The 21,207-nt window shown below is 40.4% G+C and overlaps 1 protein-coding gene across 1 annotated transcript in view; it reads left to right on the top strand.

Annotated features, from left to right (window-relative positions):
* Positions 1 to 10,085, top strand: part of LOC134539934 (nose resistant to fluoxetine protein 6-like) — a 66,088-nt gene extending 56,003 nt beyond the window's left edge. The window contains exons 11-12 of the mRNA XM_063382298.1: positions 3,916 to 4,058; positions 6,541 to 10,085. Of these exons, the coding sequence (XP_063238368.1) occupies positions 3,916 to 4,058; positions 6,541 to 6,666 (269 nt within the window). The 3' untranslated portion in view covers positions 6,667 to 10,085. The remainder of the gene's footprint in view (positions 1 to 3,915; positions 4,059 to 6,540) is intronic.
* The last annotated feature ends 11,122 nt before the right edge of the window (positions 10,086 to 21,207 follow it).

Raw genomic sequence — 21,207 nt, 5'->3', positions numbered from 1 at the left:
ATTTTGTATAGAAAAAACTACCTGTTACGTACACGTATTCACGGAAAACACACGGCCGTGTCCGTGACACAGCCACACCCCATTTTTTGATATGATTTGCCGACAGGAATATTAATGTCTTTAATCTACGTTCGGGTGTCACTTCAGCTGAGGATTCGACACCGCTTGAAATTGTAAACCATGAAAGCTGCAGAGGTTGAAGTAAATGTATCTTAGTAGATCAGACTTTGCTCGTGTTCGTTACATATGATTTTTCCGGTTAACATTTGCAGTGATGACGTGATGAGCTTTGTTGGGGAGCGTCAAATTGAAGTAAGTGAAAGCTGTAACTCCAATAGTATTAGACCAATTTGCGTGATTCAAAATTTATTTTGCTCGTGAATGTGCACTGTGTGGTGTTAGTTGAGTGAAATAACTGTTTAGTTACTAACTTTGGTTTTGGAGCCAATACTCGCAACGAGTTATGTTGGAGAAAGAAAAGAAAACAAGCAAAATTGCCCTATCAGAAGGAATTAAAATTCAGAGAAAAGACGTAGGTATCGAATGAGGCCAAACTTAGCCGAGAGAAATGAGCCACTGGGGCAAAACGAGCCCCCGAACGAGGCGCTAAAATTGTGCTCAAGGGAGCCTCAGCCGTCCACCTCGCGAGAAGCGACGAGAAATGCAGGTAATTGTTTGGTAATGGACGTGGATATGCTCTCTGATGATTCTGATGTTCATATGGAGTCAGTTGAACCAGTTTCCGTGAACGATGGGCCGTGTTTGTCGTGGTTTGGTGTCACCATTTTTTTGGCGTAGCCGCCCGACACGATGTTCAAGCAAGAAATGCATCGAATTCATGTCAAAAACATAAGCGACATCAATTTTGTTAAATTATTCTATTCAATTCACATGCACCTTTCCCATTCAGCGCGATGGGAATTCATGAAACAAACCCCTGGCGACTGTGGTCCAAGATACAGCCTGCCCAGAATATTTTTCACCCCGATAGGACGAATATCACAAGTAAAGTGGAGTCGGGATAATGATTGGGACCTGACCCTTTTCGGATTTACGGATTTATTCTTGAAATAAACTTAAATTATATAATAACGTGTGATTACATAAATGTGTATTATTCAGATTTCACAGTTTATTTTATAATTTCTGTTTAAACATAACAAAATTTTGAGACGAAATAGGTGACAAGAGAGTGTGTTAGTACAGTAAGTTGTCCCAGCAACAGGCCTCAGTGCTCGACAGTTGTGAGGGGTGGCCAGGTGGAAGAAGGGGATACATCTGACTGAACAAGTATCTTTTTGACGCTGGCTCACTTCCACACAGACAGCTACAGAGTCATTACTTTAAGTTCCGGACTAAGCGGACTTTCAGATTATCGGGACTTCACTTCTATTGTTAATAAAATTTATACACAGTTATAAATCACACAAAATTTTCGGACTTTTCAGCAAAGAACTAACCTCAAAATAAACGTAGAGTTCTTCGTAATCGTGGATAATTGACTTTCCGTACAAACTACGACGGGTTATGACTTCCCAGTTCTGTCACGCCACGTTCTATGTCACGCGCACACGTGGAAGAAAAACAACATTTTTAAGTGAAGTTTTCTTAAGTTTTTGATGTGTAAACATTTTATCTCTCGGTATAAGGCATTCAGTTCTGAATAAAAAAGGAAGTCTATTGGAACGAAAATGTAGTAGAGAGTAATAATAACTTAAGTGATGCTAATTCATCAGCCCAGCCATCTCATATTGTCAAAAGATGACTTGAATTCAGCTAGTTAAAGTCACTTTTTACCTCACCATCGCCCTTTTTAAAACTCCAAAAACATTGCCTGAAATGGTGCACGACCAAGTCTGACGTTGGTTGTTAAGCATGAAATTGTATTCCTGTCGTTTGAAGTCGGAATCACAACAATGTCTGGTCACCTCAGCCTGTCCGTCATCCGTCCGTCAATCACGTGATCTAGAGCCCATCATATGGACCGAAAAATACAAACCGTCCGTCAGAAGTACATCACCTATTACCCATCACAAAAAGTTTGAGATTAAAGGAAATTCTTTTAATAATCCAACACGCTGTATCCACGTGGTGATGCGTGGCCGGTAACAATGCAAAACAGGGGACTTGTAGGCAGCGGTGAGGGACGGTGTGTCTGCTTCAGCGGTGAGGGGCGATGTGTTAGCTTTAGCGGCTGCGGGGCGATGTCTTAGCTTTAGCGGTGAAAGGCGATGTGTTAGATTCAGTGGCGAGGGGCGATGTGTTAGCTTATGCGGGGCAGGGTGATTTGTTAGCTTCAACGGTGCAGAGCAATGTGTTAGCTTTAGAGGTTAGGGGCGATGTGTTAGTTTTAGCGGTGCGGGGTGATGTGTTAGCTTCAGCGACGAGGGAAGATGTGTTAGCTTCAGCGGTGAGGGGCGATGTGTAATCATAAAGGTTAGGGGCGATGTGTTACCTTCAGCGGCGAGAGGCGATGTGTTAGCTTCAGTGGTTAGGTACGATGTGTTAGCTTGAGCGGTGAGGGGCGATGTGTTAGCTTTAGAGGTGCGGGGCGATGTGTTAGCTTCAGCGACGAGGGGCGATGTGTTAGCTTCAGTGACGATGAGTGATGATTTAGCTTTAGCAGTGAAGGGCGATGTGTTAGCTTTAGCAGTGAAGGGCGATGTGTTAGCTTCAGCGACGAGGGGCGATGTGTTAGCTTCAGCGGTGAGGGGCGATGTGTTAGCTTCAGCGGCGAGGAGCGATGTGTTAGCTTTAGGGGTGAGGGGCGATGTGTTAGCTTCAGCACAGAGGGGCGATGTGTTAGTTTTAGCTGTGCAGGGCGATGTGTTAGCTTCAGCGGTGAGGGGCGATGTGTTAGCTTCAGCGGTGAGGGGCGATGTCTTAGCTTCAGCGACGAGGGGCGATGTGTTAGCTTCAGGGGTGAGGGGCGATGTGTTAGCTCTAGCAGGGAGGGGCGATGTGTTAGCTTCAGCGGCGAGGGGTGGTGTGTTAGCTTTAGCAGTGCGGGGTGATGTGTTAGCTTTAGCAGTGCGGGCGATGTATTAGATTCAGTGGTGAGGGGCGATGTGTTAGCTTCAGCAGCGAGGGGCGATGTGTTAGCTTTAGCGGTGCGGGCGATGTGTTAGCTTCAGTGGTGAGGGGCGATGTGTTAGCTTCAGCGGCGAGGGGTGATGTGTTAGCTTTAGCGGTGCGGGCGATGTGTTAGCTTCTGTGGTGAGGGGCGATGTGTTATCTTCAGCGGTGAGGGGCGATGTGTTACCTTCAGCGGCGAGGGGCGATGTGTTAGCTTTAGCGGTGCGGGCGATGTGATAGTTTCAGTGGTGAAGGAAGATGTGTTAGCTTCAGCGGTGAGGGGCGATGTTTTAGCTTGAGCGGTGAGGGGCGATGTGTTAGCCTGAGCGGCGAGAGGCAATGTGTTAGCTTCAGTGGTGAGGTACGATGTATTAGCTTGAGCGGTGAGGGGCGATGTGTTAGCTTTAGCGGTGCGGGGCGATGTGTTAGCTTTAGCGGTGAGGGGTGATGTGTTAGCTTCAGCGGTGAGGGGCGATGTGTTAGTTTTAGCTGTGTGGGGTGATGTGTTAGCTTCAGCGGTGAGGGGTGATGTGTTAGCTTCAGCGACGAGGGGCGATGTGTTAGCTTCAGCGACGAGGAGCGATGTGTTAGCTTTAGGGGTGAGGGGCGATGTGTTAGCTTCAGCAGTGAGGGGCGATGTGTTAGTTTTAGCTGTGCAGGGCGATGTGTTAGCTTCAGCGGTGAGGGGCGATGTGTTAGCTTCAGGGGTGAGGGGCAATGTGTTAGCTTCAGCGACGAGGGGCGATGTGTTAGCTTCAGCGGTGAGGGGCTATGTGTTAGCTTCAGAGGCGGGGGGCGATGTGTCTGCTTGAGCGACGAGGGGCGATGTGTTTGCTTCAGAGCTGCCGCAGAGGTTGTTCTCGTGGCGCCCGCTGCGGGTGATGAGCCGGCTGACGTATGGTGCCTACCTGCTGCACACCATCAGCCACTTCCTGGACAAGGGCACGCGCCGCGTGTCTCAGCAGTCCACCGTGTACGCCGGGGTGAGTCTCCTGTCGCGCCGGTGGGAACATCCTCGTACCTTCACACGAGATTTCTCCGGAGACCAGTCGTGGAGGAATTGTTTGTAACGCTACAATAAATATATTGTGCCTTTGTTCAACACATCGCCGTCGTTTTCCTATATAACACTGAGTTTTAGCTTGGCTTCTGGGTTGTAGCCGTGTCTTTGGCTGAAGTAGGTAACTCAGTAGGCAACTCCTCCCTGCTGATGGCGACTGCAATGTCGATCGAAACGTTGGTGAATTATTCACCAAGGAAACAGCTACAAACCAGAAGCCAAACTACTTCTGACAATGGCCGTGAAAGCCTGCGAACATTATTAACACTGAGTATTCCTTTACAAAAATTGGCACATCATTTTATATTTGATTTTTTTCCCCCCATTCTAGAATAATGTTTTGTTAAGCCTCGGAAAATATATCTGGACATTCACCCATTTGACTTTATTAAGCTTATCAAGGAGCGCAGTTAATAACGGATAGCTATTGGGGAACGGTTTATAAATAATTTTAACTATTGCAGGAACTGAGACAACACGAAGCATAAATGCCGGGTATGTATGTGAACCCAGTATTACTGCGAACACTATTAAATGGCAGCATGGGCCAGAATAATAATAATAATAAATTATTGATCGACTTTTCAGTACTTGCCAATAATGTGTAATCATCTAACCTCGGTAACGAGCATTTCATGTGTTCTCATGTTGCAAATAAACTTATAATACGAAACATGGACACAAAATTCAATGTAGAATAATTTGAAATAATGCCGAGGATGAAAAATATACTGATAAATGAAATATTCCCATTTCAAGTACCAAAATGTTTGGATGCGAGTCACACACGTAGGTTCTGCGCCCGCTGTTAGAATTCACTGCCTGAATCGTAACTGTTCCTTGCCACCATTACGCACAGATAGCAGCACGAAACAAACGTAAAATTTTAATCTACTTATTAGAAACGGCTCCAATAAAAACGAAAAAAATTTAATAAATCCTAAAGCTAGGCTTTGGGATTGATTTTCAAGGAATTTTATCAAAATTCTGCCCATATTGTAAATATTCATTAAACAGTTAATACCATGAATTGCACACATAAGAAGTTATATTTCTATGGCATTATTAAAATGTAATTCTTAGACTTTTAAAACATGCCTTACAACACTAAGTATAAATTTTTTGTTCAAACGACTGAAATCGGTCTGTACATACTTCCTTCAACTAAGCCTTAGCCTTATTGAACTGAGTCAACATCATTATTACATTATATTATAATGTTATTAAAAAGTTTAAAAAATCCAGTAACGATATTTAAGGGGCTGAGAACAAACACCAGGTAAGTAACGGAATGCTCATTTATGGTACCTAAATAGTTATTGAAATCTAACATTGCACACTGTCACTTTGTAAGTAGGGCAAGTGAATACTTTTTAGATAGTGCCACATTTACATTATAACACGTGTCTGATTTGTGCCCTTAACAGTTTACGTACTCTACTTATAAAAATTGTGCTTTCCTAAATTTTTACATAAATGTCACTTACCTGGTTTTTGTTCTCAACCCCTCATTTGCACCACGTCAAAATTTAACCCTTAAGCTTAACAATCGTGCTCTATACCGTTGTGCTACCGAGTCTATTGAGACTTTTTAATGCTAGTTTGCTTATGCATTTTAAACATGCTAATTCTTCTGATGTCCAGTTATTATTAGGGACACCAGGATTAAAGAAATTCATTGAATAAGCAGCGTAGAGTTATAGTACATATATACTTATCTGCATTACTTTTATGATTCTACTACAAAACTCTTAATCCATACTGAACGATCATGTCAGGAGGATGTGTCTTGGTATTGACTGGTGACCACGCTTAAGTAGTTTCTTTTAAGTATGGAACGTAAGTCTAACCTGGAGCGAAGATCATCTAGATCCAAATTCAATGCTTAAGAGGCCACTCCAGTGTTTCAGGGGCACTACACAACCCGCGTTAACCTCATAAGATTCAATGCTATTTTCATTTTGCTTATAACTAATTAACTATAATAGATTTCGAAATAATGCTTGCTTGAAATGTAAAACAACGATGCTCTTATCAAAGCCCCTTTCTTCAAAAATGTGCATAAATTATGGTTCAAACCTAGACAATACACTTATGCATATTAGTAAAGATTAGTATAAAAACATAATTTATGCACGTTTTTGAAGAAAGGGGCTTTGATAAGAGCATCGTTGTTTTACATATCAAGCAAGCATCATTTCGAAATCTATATTAGTTAATTAGTTATAAGCAAAATTAAAATAGCATTGAATCCTATGAGGTTAACGCGGGTTGCATAGTGCCCCTGAAACACTGGAGTGGCCTCTTCAATGCTGAAATAAATCTTTTATCCATAATTCATGGTCCCCCAAAGAGAACAGTCCTGTGTACCGTGCTGGGCGCGGGTTGTTTGTGGCTGCTTACAGTTATGGAAGCTGTTGAGCGACGTGACGTTCTCGTATCTGGCCTCGTTCCTGCTGATGCTGCTGCTGGAGTCGCCCATACGCTCGCTGGAGAAGATGGTGTTTCGGCGCGCCAAGCCATCGTCGTGAGATCCCTCTTTGGACAGATGGCGGGCCTCCGCGCTGCACTGGCCCGCCCCGTCTACGGTGTTCCTCAGCACTTCATGTGAACTGTCTCCAATCCGGAACTCTCCTGTCGGGCACGCTCTGTCGTCCGGCACCCATCGAGCCAATCGCGGTCGCATTTGGCATCCCCACAAAACTATATTGACGCTTGATAGCTTGGCACAATCGCCAATTCGACCTAGCCAAGGTTCCGAAAGTGCCGAATTTAAGACCTTTCACTGTACCTGATCACTGTAACAAAGTTGTCGTACATGAATTCATGATATCTCTCCTGCCTTTTGCTTAGGTAAACGCCAAATGCATAGGAAACGTACACTATTCCCAACACAGTGTGAAATTCACCATGCAAATATGATAGACAGTGATGGACACATGGGGGATTATGGGGTAATATATCCCAGCCCCTCCCCTCCTTAACGGAGTTGAAAAAAAATAAAATAAATTTAAAACTCAGTGAAGGCAGTGTGTTATTTTGGGTAATGCAACGTGACCTGTTACAAAACCTGGAATTTCAACTGTGTGAGAAGCCGCAAAGACTAATGCTACTTCTGTAGGCCCATATGTCAGTGTGTTAGTATGTAAATAATTATGAAAGTTTTTTTTTGAATATACCGTCGAAAACATTTCTGTATCCGCCACCTATGATACATTGGCACTTGACGATTTTTTTTCCTTCCGCGTGCAAGAGAGACATCTTGAATTCATGAGAATATTCTTTATTTAATATAAGTGTAAATGACTTCAATGGCGTGTTTATAAATGTTAACCTTATTTTTTTACAGTGTGTCTCGTCAATGTTTCAGTGATTCTCATGCTGCGTGCTTGCCAGTATCGCTAAGAACCCTGCGTGTATCGCATGAAACAACTGCAGAACCAGCATATAAGGTCCAAGTGTTTGGATCTTCAGGAGATGGACTCATGAGATCTAGCGATCTCTGGTCGCCAATCGCCAGACCCTTCTCGTCCATAACACCATAAACCTTCGTGGCGTATATCAAAACAATTGCATCTCCACTGTTATGATTTTAGAGATATCACGACTTAAATAGTTACGATACCTTTTGACTGTAAAATTCACACCATGAAGATACGTACTAGAATTTTGGAATTATAGTTTATTTGGATTCACTATGTTTGTACACAAGCTATAGAAAACACACAAGGCTTAAAATTCAGAAGATTGAAATCAAGTACGATGTGTGTGAACCTTGTCCACCGGCACACCAGATTCATGTGTTGCAGGGACAGTTATATCATGGAACCTCCAACCAAGTTATCGTTCTTCCTGTATTAAAACACTGGAAGATTCGTGGGTGCAGAACGTTTGTCCTTGCCACCAAATTGTTTGGTCAGTGCATAAAACCAAAAGGCAGCCTTTTTGTTCAAGCACTTAAATTCAAACTTGTACTTTAAAGCTGTTTACTAGTCACAAACTATTAATCTCTCGGACTGACAAAGTGAAGAAAAAAAAAGTTTTATAACTTTAACAATTTGTCTTTAAATGCATACCATACACATGTATACAGGGCAATTTGAAGTACTCAGTAGATGTTTAGCCTACATGTATTCTGAACATATTCCGATTGATCTTATTCCTCGTTGACAAAACCGCGGTTTTCAATTTTTCTTACCAACATGCATTCTATTCTTGCATGGGACTAGCTAGTTTAACGTCACCACACCATAGCTTAAAAATGGCCAAGTAACATGTCTACCAGTTTTTGAAGTTACACTTCTTCGGGCATGTTGCAACGAAATGCACGCGCAATATTTAACGGAAATTAAACAGGATTATTGCAATACGCATGCGCGTTTTCTTCAGTTGTGTTCAAAGGCAAGAAATACAACGTAGCTCGTTTATTTTTAAGTGTATATCGGTTAGTGTAATAAATTAACTGAAAAAAAAAAACATATAGGCCTATTTGGATATATTTTCAATATAGAACTATTTGCTACAACTTCTAGTGCCTATTTTGCAAAGCTGAACCCACGAACAGATTATGCATTTTGGTTTTCTTCAGGTTTATTGATAATTTATAAGCCGAGAAAAAAAGTGTAGGAATCCAATGGTGTCAACGATATTTACCATTTTTTTTTTTTTTTAGGTTCTCTTTAATATGCAGAACGCATTATCTCTTACTTTTGATGCTAATAATATAATTTTCTTAGGCAGGCCAAATAAGTAGTTATAACTTCTAGCGCGAGTACATAATAAATCAAACCCCTTTTGTTTCCTAAGCTTGTTTGCTTAGCTTCATGCTTAAATTCCTCAAAAGAAAAAAATCATGTGCAAATAAAGTGCCCTGTGTGTGTAAGAAGTAAATTGAACGATTAGCCCAAGTTCTCCAAGAATTAAAGACTAACTTACTTAAGATTATTAAAAGTATTTGTACTACAAACGTGAGTTATCAGTTATCAGTGGATAGTGGTTGAACACTATACATTGTTGTGATTAAGACGAAAAAACCCAAATTCTTAATGGGCTCCAATCTATTGTCCACATGTTCTTAATTTTCAGTTATACATATACTTTGTTACATCCATGATTATTTAGCGGATTCATTTCTCTCCAGGTTAGGCTAAACTCCCCTATACATAATCAAGTCTTTTTAGAGTGATTATTGATCGATAACAAGGTCACATATTGGTAGGCTAAGCAGGCTAAGGCTTTTGGCAGGCTAAGGCTGATCAGAAAACCACTTATTCTCCTCGTTTATAACTTGCTCATGGTCTTTCAGGGTGTACAATCATTGTGAAGCAGATACATATGGCCATCAAGTCCGCGTTGCTACCCAATGAATCCGCAAAATAATTAATGTTCCATGTATAATTTCATTTCCGTAGCTGATCAATGTTAAAAGAGTCAAACACCAAGCCCGATGATTTTTAAAATGAGACTTCTGTTGCATTGGTAAAATAGCTCATCGTTTTATACGTTTATTCCAGTGACACTAGCTTCATTCAAAATCGCAGGGATATTACTTGTAACATGTGCACGCGTGGGTTTGAGTCCATGACGTAAGAACATGTACTGTATTGTGTTTGCCTTAATTAATGAGTGTTAGACACTAGATAGTATTTATGTGAAATATTCAAAGATAATTGTTTAGTGTTTAGTCACTTTTTTTCGTTAGGTACCATTGTCAAAAAGGTCTTTTAAATATGTGTAACTGTTTTGAACTAATGTAGGTATGTATTACCATCTGACTAGTGTGCAGGAATTGTATGCTTTTGTATCGGACATTAAAAGAATGTGAACCATTGTTAACATGTGTTGTATTCTTGAAGTGAATTCTAAAAATATAACAAATAGAAATATACATAATTTTTTTAGACGCATGCATATTTGTTTATTGTTTAAAATAAATAACTTGTAAGATGTTTTCATATTGGTTTTCTCCGTTTTTCCACTATGCGATACATCTGGGTGTCAATACAATGAATGAAATATTTTCACGTCTCTCATTATTTGAATCTCATTTATTAATAAGGTGTTGGAAAACATGCTGAGTTTCAGAGGTTTGAGAGACATGTGGCAATTATTAAAAATTAAGGTGTTAAACATGATCGGTACTCAGCGGATCGGAGCCTTAATTATGACCGGGGTCTGCCAATAAAGAAAGAAACTCCAATTACATTTGTTACACTATACTTTACTGATCAAGAGAGATTTATTATTTCATATTTTTAGAGAAAAGAAAGTTAATTTACAACAAGAAGTATATTAAAAAAGAAAGGGCCCTTTTAACATTATGTTTTTATGACATTACAAAAAATGTATAAGGTTTGTGGTCTTTTAGGTATTCTTATGAATTTCATGGCTTCAATGGTAATATCGTGGGCTTACGAGGAAAAGGCACTAAGTCCAAAATGTATGTTTTGAGTAAAATGTATTTAAAAGTTTGAACTCTTCTCAAAAATCTAATTTTGGAAACCAACCAATAAACTTAAATTATTTTAAACATGCATTTATTCAACTCCTTTTAAAATGTTGTTGGAACTTACTAACTCAATCTTAAGTACACAGGAACTGACTTACTAACTGTAACTGTCTCTGTTTGGCTCACTTAAATGCTACTAAATAATAACTTAACACGATATTGCACACATTATTCTTCCTCGTAATACTCATTTTTAAGTTCAACAAAATCGGACCATTCTAATACAGTAAAGAGACACACAGAAAGTAAAAATGACAACTGTCACACTATTGAAAAATGTGTCACTTGATAGGTGTGTTCTTCTCAAATTTTGCACTCACTGCATTCTTAGCATTATTGTACATGTTAGCATAGTCTAGCTATTTTACTACACTTTAAAGACACAAACTAAAAGTGTAACAAAGTGTGGCTTTTTATTACAATTCATAGACACAGGAATAACAAAAATGTTACAAAGGCTGGCTCTTTTATAACAATTTAAAGCCACAGGAACAATGACAACTGTCGCACTGATTGAAAAATGTGTCACTTGACAGTTACTTCACAAAACGTTGAAAATTACTGTATTAATTGGTATTGTGGTAATACACATTTTTACGTTTAACAAAATCTGGCTATTTAACTTCTATTTAAAGACGTAGGATCTGAAAATGACAACTGTCACACTGATTGATAAATGTGTAACTTGATAGTCTCACAAAACATTGCACAAACTTCCCTTTTTAGCAGTTATTGTAATACAAATTTGGAATTTAACAAAGTCTGGCTAAATTACTAAAATTTAAAGACACTGGAACTAACAATTTCAACTGTCCCTTAATTAAAGTACGACAATCACACTCGAGGCTAACTCGGCAAGTTTATGCACACACTCTGTCTTCCTAGTATAATCACTGTCATTTATAAAGATGAGTTTCTTCATCAGCTTCTTAGTGATCATCTTCTGAATCATCACTTCCACTATCTTCAACAGCAGGTCCTGGAAGTATGTCAGTTATAGTGTCAGATGTTGGTAAATTATTGTACCAACCATGTAGTTCTTCGGGAATAATACCAGATCGGCAGAGTTTTTGGAGATCGTTCTTCTTTGCAACACTGATTGGCAATGGGTTGGAGTATGCTTTTAACAACTGCTTTGGACATGCAGGCCGCCCTTTTCCAAGAACCCTGATTGCTTGATATTCACCAGAATGTTCGTACTTGTACTGTAAAACCCAAGGAGCTTCTTTAGAGTACTTGAAGCACTTTACTTGGAGCCATTTAACAGTAGCACCAGTAACATCTTTTGTTGTGTTTTTCATCAGCAACTGAGTCAGCTGTTAAATGTTGTAGAAATCAGAATATTTTAATTCCTTTACGATGTATGGCTCATTTCTCTTATTCCGAAGTCGTTTTGATCGAGCGATTCTGAATATTACCAACCAGTCCTGCATACTGTACACTGGGATGTATTTCTTAGCCTTTTCAATGGCACTGTGCATTGAATCTACTTCCATGTACGTGTGTCCACTCTCCAAGAACTTGTGTTCAATTTCTTGAAGATGCGTAGTTTTTACAGCATACAAAAGGAGTGCTGCAACATGTTTGTTCCTATTTTGGCCTCCACAAGTGTCCGAAAACAATGAGACCTCAGTTACCTGTTTCGGAAGGCCTGTCAAATAATCGAACAAACAAGTACCAATTTCTGTACTGCCCCCTTTGCCATTGATTTCTGTCCATGCAAAACAGTATGCCGAATTTGTGTTCGTGCTACACTCATAAACTGTGAAATTATAGGCACAGAGTTTTCTACTATAGTACAGTTGGCTGACATCTGAAGATGGAATTTGGAGCACTGACTGCAAATCAAATGTGGCTGACACAAAGCTTGGATCTGTTGTTGCTCTTTCTTTATCAATGGACTTGGCCGTATTGCATTCTTCTTTCCGTTTCTGGTGTGCACAGTATTGTTCTTGAAGTCTTGACTTTTCTTCATGTGTGGCATTATCATATTTTGCACACAAACTGCACTGGTCCTTTTTCGGCTTATAAAATGACATGTTGTACTCGTTACCGAAAATTCTTCTGTATGTTATTTGAGAAGCAGGCATTTTCCCTTCGTTCTTGCATTTATCTGTGTATAAATGGTACATTTGTGCAATGCTAAGTTTGCTATCTAGGTATAAACGCTTTGTGGATTTCCTTGAATAATGTGATTCTACAACAGGAAAACTCTCAATATGGCATTTAACATCTTCTATTACTTCTGGTTTTGTCTTGTTTGCTGGTGGATGTTTTCCTCGCAAATCCTCACCTGAAAAACTGCCACACATGCTTTTGTGCTTAAATGCATAGGGTTTTCAGGAAAAAAGCTTGGCAAACTCTAATTCTTTCTCCTTCTTGTTCAAAGAAATACTTTTTGGCATCTGTACGATGTGTGCCACTGTCCTGGCGGAGTCTCCTCCTCTCTGGTATACTGCTCGTAACACAGTGAAGAATGAAGTCTTTTTGTCTTCGATAATCATCTAGCTTCCAGTAAGTCGAACAGATCTCCTTTCGTTTTTCTTCAGAAAACGTTTGAGCACATTTAAATCTACACATTAAACAGTTTACAGTTTTAGGAACTTTAGCAGCACGTTGCAAATGTTTTATTTTATGAGGCAAACCACCCTTGCGTTTTTCCTTTTCTACATTGCGCTTCCATTTGCTAGGGTTCCTTTTTCTCCACCTGCTTCCACTGCTAACATCTGCTCGAGCTGCGCATCTCTTCGGTGTTTTGTCATCTAAAACAAAGCAGAAGGGATTGATGGAATCAAATTTACTTTTAATTTTAATGTATATTACAATAATTTTCATGCGCCTTATGTATTGACATTATAGAGTTACCTTCTGACATGTCAGAGTCAGGCTTGTAATCAGGATCCACATCTGAAAAATCACTTCCGAGAACATCATGACGTAAAGTGTTTGAAACAGCTTCTTGTTCGCTGGTAATTGATGAACTTTCTGGGGAATTTATTTGTGTGCTGCATCCTGGAACATAATTGTTGCAGTAAATTATATTCCAGTAGCCCGAAAACTATTCATTTGCAACACACATTGTCAATGTTGCAATTCAGTACGTAAGAATAGTTTTAATGAATTGATAATGGAAACTATCAATAAAATATTTCATCTACTTTTAATTCAGTGGTTTACTGGCTAAACAGGTAAACTCCAAAGCCATTGGTCTATTTACAAACATTTTTAATACATTGCGTGTTTACATGGGAATTCAATTGAGACTGTATCCAACACGATGCCAAATTTTGATGGATCAGTTAGATTTGATTTCCCATTTACATGAGCTAATTCAAAACAATAATCTCTTTCTAATTGTTTTGAAAATGGTAAAAATGGCAACTGTTTTACAGTTGCCACTAAGCTTTTTACTACACTATAACCTGAAATCACTAAACTTAATGTTAATTCCACAAATTAATGTTATTAAAAGAATTGCTTACCTGCTACTTCATTAGCTTGCTGCAAAGCTAACTCCACAATAATTCTTCCTCTATTCATTCTAGTAACGCATTATTGTTCATCACCCATGTAAATTAACCTGACCTACATTAAAACTGTTGATCACTGCTTACTAGATCCCTATTGATCTATGTGATCGATTATTGACATAGTATATATTATTGACTTAATGCATTCTGCTTATACAATTCATTGTAGATTTGAATTAAAGTATACAGACAAAAAGCATTAAGTGCACTTAGTGCTTTTTCTCTGACAATACCAGTCTACATCGGACTTAGTGATTTTATGTTTTTACATTGTTGAGGTGTTGTTATGAGATATGACTTAGTGCTTTTTCCCTGTACATAAAACACATACTTTTGGACTTATTACTATGAAAATATAATTTTCTGCATTTTTGGACTTAGTGCCTTTTCCTTGTAAGCCTACGATATATATATTACTGAAAGTAGATGCTTCCCTTAAACATGGACGATCAGTAGATGTGTCGGAAGGCTCCTGGTAGTCTACATCCTCAGGACGCGACGGCCAGAGAATCCTTCAAACATTCAGGATGCCGGAGAGACTGTTGAACTAGGCCGAAATGTGGACCCACAATGATGTGGATAGCCAAACGAGTGATCAAAACGTGATTAGAAGTTGGTGAAACACAACAAAGTCCCTCCTCAGCCGCGTGGTATCACAACGCAGGTAGAATATCGAGGAAAAAAAATTTAAAAAAAGTTAGCAAAGACCAGTATACGAAAAGAGACAGAGCATATGGGAGTAAATCCCATAGTTTCCTAGCTACATCTCTTATCGAAACTTTTCACTGAGCACTGATACCCAAAGGGCAGTTCAGACTATAGCGGCGGTCACACGTGATTACGGCGAAGGGTAGGAGGAGTCTCCCTCAGATCCGGGCCTTGTGTATCATTCCGCCTGGAGGCGAACGTAGTGCCGGAGGGCTGGATGTACATGCATTGCCAAAACATAGGCCACCAAAACGGGGGGCGGTTCAATTTTACCAAGAAGGTAGTCCGCGGAGGTATAAAGGTAGGCCGTTCAGAAGATTTTTCGAATAGCGAAAAGGTATAGGGGTGTCGGCCATGGTAAAGGAGGGGATTTTTGGTGCCAAGGTTTTTTCTTGGGGGGGGGTTCAAAGGACCGCCCATGCAGTGGCACTCAGTGGCGGAGAAGACGAACTAAACATAGCAGCAACAACCCTAGTAGCCGCGGTATATCATACCGCTGGAAGAGGTGGTCTAGTTTGAGGGCATTACGAGGCGGGACAAAGTGGAGTTAAAGGGCTTAACTTCGGTTCCGGAGGGCACCGGGAGATAGCATAAGATGGCGCTGTGGTCGAGGGCCGATGTGAGTAAAGGTAGAAGACCCATGGGTAGAGACCGGAAAAATCCGCGGATTTCTTTCGAGACAGGCTGGAATCCAAACTCGTTTAGCTTAATGCTGCGTCAGTGATTGGACCGAAATTTACCTGAAGGACTCTGAGCCAATGGCAAACACTCAACAAAAGAAGTATCGAATCATAAGAATCGCAGTAAACAGGTGTTCCGAGTCGGTAGCCAATGACCAGGTGATAGTTGCCCAAGTACATAGAGTATCGTGGAGTCTATCCTAGTGATCATTGAAACCGCGAATTTTTCCAGTCCATGCCCATGGGAAAGGAAAGGCTAAGGAGGGGGTTCCGGGAAGCACAGCTGAAGACAGAGGTGGTGAAAGGGTGACGGGAGAATGCTGCCACCGACAGACATGCTCTGGCAGGCCGACAGAGGTTACGCAGAGCCCAGCCGTGCTCCGAGAGCATGGTCGGTCGAAGGCGCTCAAGTGCAGGAGCGCGCTGCTGGTGTCTGGGACGGGGTCAACTACACTCTGGGACGTGTGGGAAGACGGCAGGAACAGGAATCGCGATGCTAAGACCCACAGGCTAAAATTTAAAGTACAATGTCCCCTTAGGATACGTCAGTTTAAAAAAAATTAAGTAATGGCCTCTATAAACTGATCAAAATGAAAATGCTGAGAGAAATGCCTGAATTTGCGGCACAATGTATTTTATTAATTGTTTGCCTTGACTTTTTTTTATACTTGACTGCAAATTAACCTTTCCGATATTACCTCTCTTCCTTACTAGCTGAGTCCACGTGTTTTATATTTTTTAACTCTATTTTATCATTTCGATTTCCCTTCGGTAAGTGTCATTACATAATTACGCTTGTCATTTATAGCAAGTTCATGTTATTATAAAATGGCCATGTCTAAAACAAGCAAACAACTTTCGAGCCGCATCTGTCTTGAAACTAGCACAGACCGTAGTGAATGGTGGATGGCTTGAAACACACATCTTGTGAGTGGTGCCTGCTGTCCGGAGATATTTTGCTTGTTCTGTGTGTTCGCTGGGCATTGGGACGACAATGCTTAACAACAGGCGCCTTATCACGTCCATGCGCCTAATAAACTGTTGCAATAAAAAATTAACGTGACTGGTTCTGGAATAACATGCGGGTTTCGGTTGTACGGCGACGGGGACGCACCACAACGCCGAAATAACACAACGCCGAAATACATTAACACCGAAAAATGTCATTGCAGGACTGCCACAAAGGTTAGGTTAGGTAAGGTTAGGTTAGGTTAGGCTAGCCTAGGTTAGGTTAGGTTGTGGTATTTCGGCGTTAAGATACATTTAAGAAACACGCACAAATTCATTCAGTTGTTTTTCATTTTGCTCCTGTGGGCCCCCCCCCCCCTCCAGCAGCAACATTTTTTGGCGTTACTGTATTTCGGCGTTGTGGTACACAGCAGTTTTCTAGCTGTCGGCGTTGCGGTCATTTTGGCATTCGGCGTTATGGTATTCGGCGTTGTGGTATTTTGGCGTTGTGGTAACGACCCTACGGTGACTATACATCTCAGGAAGGGCGCATACTGAAGCTCACGTGTCGCAGGTAGGGCAGCTCATGTTTCTGTGACTCATGTTGGGGAGGGAACACGAAGAGATTGCTACACTATAAGTGCCCTGCGCCTCCACTCGCGGACCTCACACACTGCCCTTCATATCTTATTTTGAGTTAATATTATTGCGATATTTCAAGTAAAACTTCTGTGGTTACTTTGAGGGTAAAATTTCAAGGCCAAATTTTAATACGTTTTCGTGAAACATTGTTGTTAAACGCTTCTGACGCGAGAAGAACAGAGAATAGGTACTTGGGCTCGTTTTCGTTCTCCTCTTTTGCGATGATTCAACCTCCACCAGAAAAAAAAATAGAGAGACGGGCAAACAAAAGTATGCGACAGAGAGAGTGTGCGCATGCACTTGTTTCAGAAAATAGATATAGGTATCCTAAACAGTCAGCCGTGAATGCCTTGAATTTAATTTCTACCAGTGCGCTCGCGTTATTCCTTGGTTCAAACAGCAGCGTAGAGGGTGCTGCTGAGACAGTCGCTGCATTTCCCGCATAGATAGCGCCACCTGTTATGAATTTCAAATTTCGTTCAGAGATTTGGCGTGTTCTAAATGGTAGAATTGTTTGAAGAAACAGTAACACGCCCAGAACTGATATTTTGGAAACATTTTCTTTTTCAGTTTGATCCTGCAAATACTTACTTTAAAACCTATTAATACTAGAAAATTTATAGAAAATTTGTCTTCATTTTCTATTTCTCTCTCTCTCCCTCTCCGTCCGCCCGTTTAACCCCTTACGATACACTGACGAGTCGAGGTATGAATCGCCAAAGAAGTTTCACTTATATCACGTGTACTGAGTTACACTAGCTCTTTTTTTATTTTGCAAGGGTAAACTTAAAAAAAAATGGGTTGTCTGTAAAGTCGGTTTACGGACGATAGTTTAACGTGAAAACGTCTTAACAAAACATTGATGAAATGATTGCATACTTTAATGAATAAAATTGAATAATTTTTATTTAATTATCACTATTTTGTATGGATACAAAGAAGGAGTGAAATGAAATCTACAATTTAATTGATAAATTTACTTTTATTTGCACTCATTTATTCAAATATGTTTATTACTTTAACGAACAGATTATTTTAACTATAACTTTTATACATGTTTGCTATTTAACTTCTTCCAATCTGTGTTATTCTGTTAAGGATAGGTAGGGACCGGAAAAATTCGCGTGTTCAATGACCGGCAGATGAACTCCATAGTTCTACGTACACTCAGTCAAATGTCACCCACTCATTGGTTGCTGTGTTTTGAGACGTCCCAACGTAGCAGCCTGTGATTTGATACAGCTTTGGCCGGGTGTTTCTAATTGGCCCAGAGTCATCCAGGTGAGTTGTGAGCCAATAGCAGAGGCAGAACTGAGGTATAACTATTTGTATTTTAGCCTATCGCGAAATGATTTCACAAAATTTTCCGGTCTCTAAGGATAGGACGATGATAGGAAAAGTAGGAAACGAATGGGAGTGTTTCAAGTTTAATGTGCCTCGAAAAAGTCAAGTCGATGGTTGTTCCAATCGAGTGGAGGAGAGATAGATGCGGCGCAAGCGTACAATGAGCGTAACGGAACACACGGCACACACATGGGATGTGCGTTACGGAACACTTTTTCGTGCGTGCAGCCGGCGTTCATCGATTTATTAGACGTTGTCAGGTCAAAAAAAAAAATTTAACTGTCCGCGATATTCCAGTGACATACAAAACCATCAATTCACAACATATGGAAATCAATTTTAAAGAAAACTCAACTGGACAGAATTTACAAAGGAGCTCAACTGAACGACCACGGTATCGACTAGGATGGCTCCTCGATTGTGATCACAACACAACATGTAATATACTACAGAAGGCAGGGCCTCGGTCAACAACAAACTGCCGTTCAATATACACGAGAAATTATGTACCACAGAACCGAACCATTCTTAGTCACAACTGGGCAATTTTACACCAGATGAAATGAAGAATCAACTCCATCAATGATACTGTTATTTTTCCTCAGCCTCCATATGAATATGGCTAGAATGAAAGTGCTTATGAATAATTTATTCTGAATGGAAGAACTTTTATAACAGCCACAGGTGCATGACATTTAACGTAAATGGCACAACTAAAGCTTTGGCTCTTATGGGTTTTTTGTCAAATGTTTTAGAAAAAAAGTTATAACACCTTATTAGATTTTTATTAAGTATTTATAAATTAAAAAGTCTTGTATTTTTTGGTAAGTGGGGCAGATCTTCTTACGTCCCTCCTCCTTGTAATGTCCCTTACTTTCACGTGGAATACCCGGTCATTTTTAATGACAGAATGGAACTACACGTGTACCAGCCTTTCCTGCTTGGACCGTATGCACTATCTTCTGAAGTACGCATTGCTGTACAGTACCAAGATATCTGTACTTTACGTTCGCAGTCATTCCTATGTATAAGAGGCCCCTGGTGCTGAGTGCCTACACTGGCCACTCACTTCACCGCCAGTCAGCACCTAGAACTAAAAAAATAGAAAAATAAAATAAATTAAAAACCAAGCAATTAAAATATACGGTATTTGTTTTTATTTTTTTTTATCTTTTGTTTTATATCTGTGGTTCATTAGGCTATTATATTGTGGTATGTAATGTTATAATTTTAAATTCTATTCACATAGTTATAGTGGTATAATTGTCAATACTTTAAAATTCCATGCGAAAGTAGAAGGATCCGCATTATGGTCTTCGTTCTTAGCAGGTAATAAATATTTAACAAATTTTTAACGTATCTATGGTGAGGCCTGTAATCGTGAATGATTGAAAAATACACTAAATCCCGCAAACACACACAAAAACCTCACAACTGAGGTAGTAGATATTAACCAGTCCGGCAGACTTGAGGAGAGAGTTGTATTTTTTTGTTTATCTCCGCAATGTTTTTTTATTCACATCTGTTTGCGAGACAATTTTATCCGTACGATCTTGTCTTTGTGAACTACGCATTTTTTTCAATAACTGATTTGGCAAATTCTAAGGATTCTCGTCGGTCCGTTTGCTCGGGATGTTCGGATTGGGACAGTGCCATTACTTTCCTTGCGGGGCTTTTACTCCCGGTTCTTCTGTTTCGTTCGTTAGGTCGTTTATCTCGCGCGCTATTTTTTTTTTTTCACTTTATGTGTGTCCGTGTTTACATTTTCACCTGCTTCAATGCCATTCCGCCCACAAACCAGTTTGCAATGCGTTATCAATTTTCGTACCACTCTGTGTGTGTTCTAATTTTATGTTTTCGCGTGGAGTGTGATTCGAGTTGTTTCTCCCGCCTTCGCCTTACGCAGCACATCGGTCGAAAGCGAGTTTAGGTTGACAGCGCGCTCCTCTACTGTTTCCGCAGTCGGCGTCGGGAAGCCTTCATTTCACAGACGAGAGAGCCGCACTCGAAGTTCCCCGAAGTTCATGCTCGATTTTTTTTCCGTTCTATCTCATTGTTTAAACCGGCGTGGCATTAAATTTTGCGGTCGATTAGGATATGTTAGCTAGGTACATTATAAATACTTTAAAACATTGTGGATGGTTGGTTATATTAGGTAAGTATAGCTACATTAAAAATACTGTAAAATCATTTTATGGTTGCTTAGCAAATAACTTTTTAATGTGTAGCTATCCAGGGCTAGGAAACCGTTTACATGATTTCACAGTATCTTTAGTGTAGCTATCCTAACCAAATCAACCGTCCACAATGTTTTAAAGTATTTATAATGTAGATAACCTAACCTAATTGACCATTAGTTATCATGAGTTGTCCAAAATAAAAAAAAACCGAAGATGCACGATCGGGAGTTTGGCTCGCTCGTCTGTGAACAGAAGGCTTCCCGTCCGCGTGTGCACTTGTGGTTCCTCGGTCGGGCGAGTGTGATGGAGGGTGGTCCTCTTCTCCGGAGGACACGGCAGTTACGTTAGCACGGTCGCGTGAGCTGTCTTCAGCCGTGGTGCGCGCGTCTCTCTCCTGGAGGCTCGGGCAAGCTGTGCGCTCGTGCGCAGTGGACTGGCAGTAGCTGCACGTACGTGGTTGTCCCGGGTACCCGTCAATTGTCACATAGGACGGAATATATATATATATACTAGCTACCCAACCCGGCTTCGC

Source organism: Bacillus rossius, chromosome 16, assembly GCF_032445375.1.
Source record: "Bacillus rossius redtenbacheri isolate Brsri chromosome 16, Brsri_v3, whole genome shotgun sequence".
In the NCBI taxonomy this organism is placed as follows: domain Eukaryota; kingdom Metazoa; phylum Arthropoda; class Insecta; order Phasmatodea; family Bacillidae; genus Bacillus; species Bacillus rossius.
Note: the sequence above shows the minus strand (reverse complement) of the source record. Positions and strands in the feature narration are given on the sequence as shown.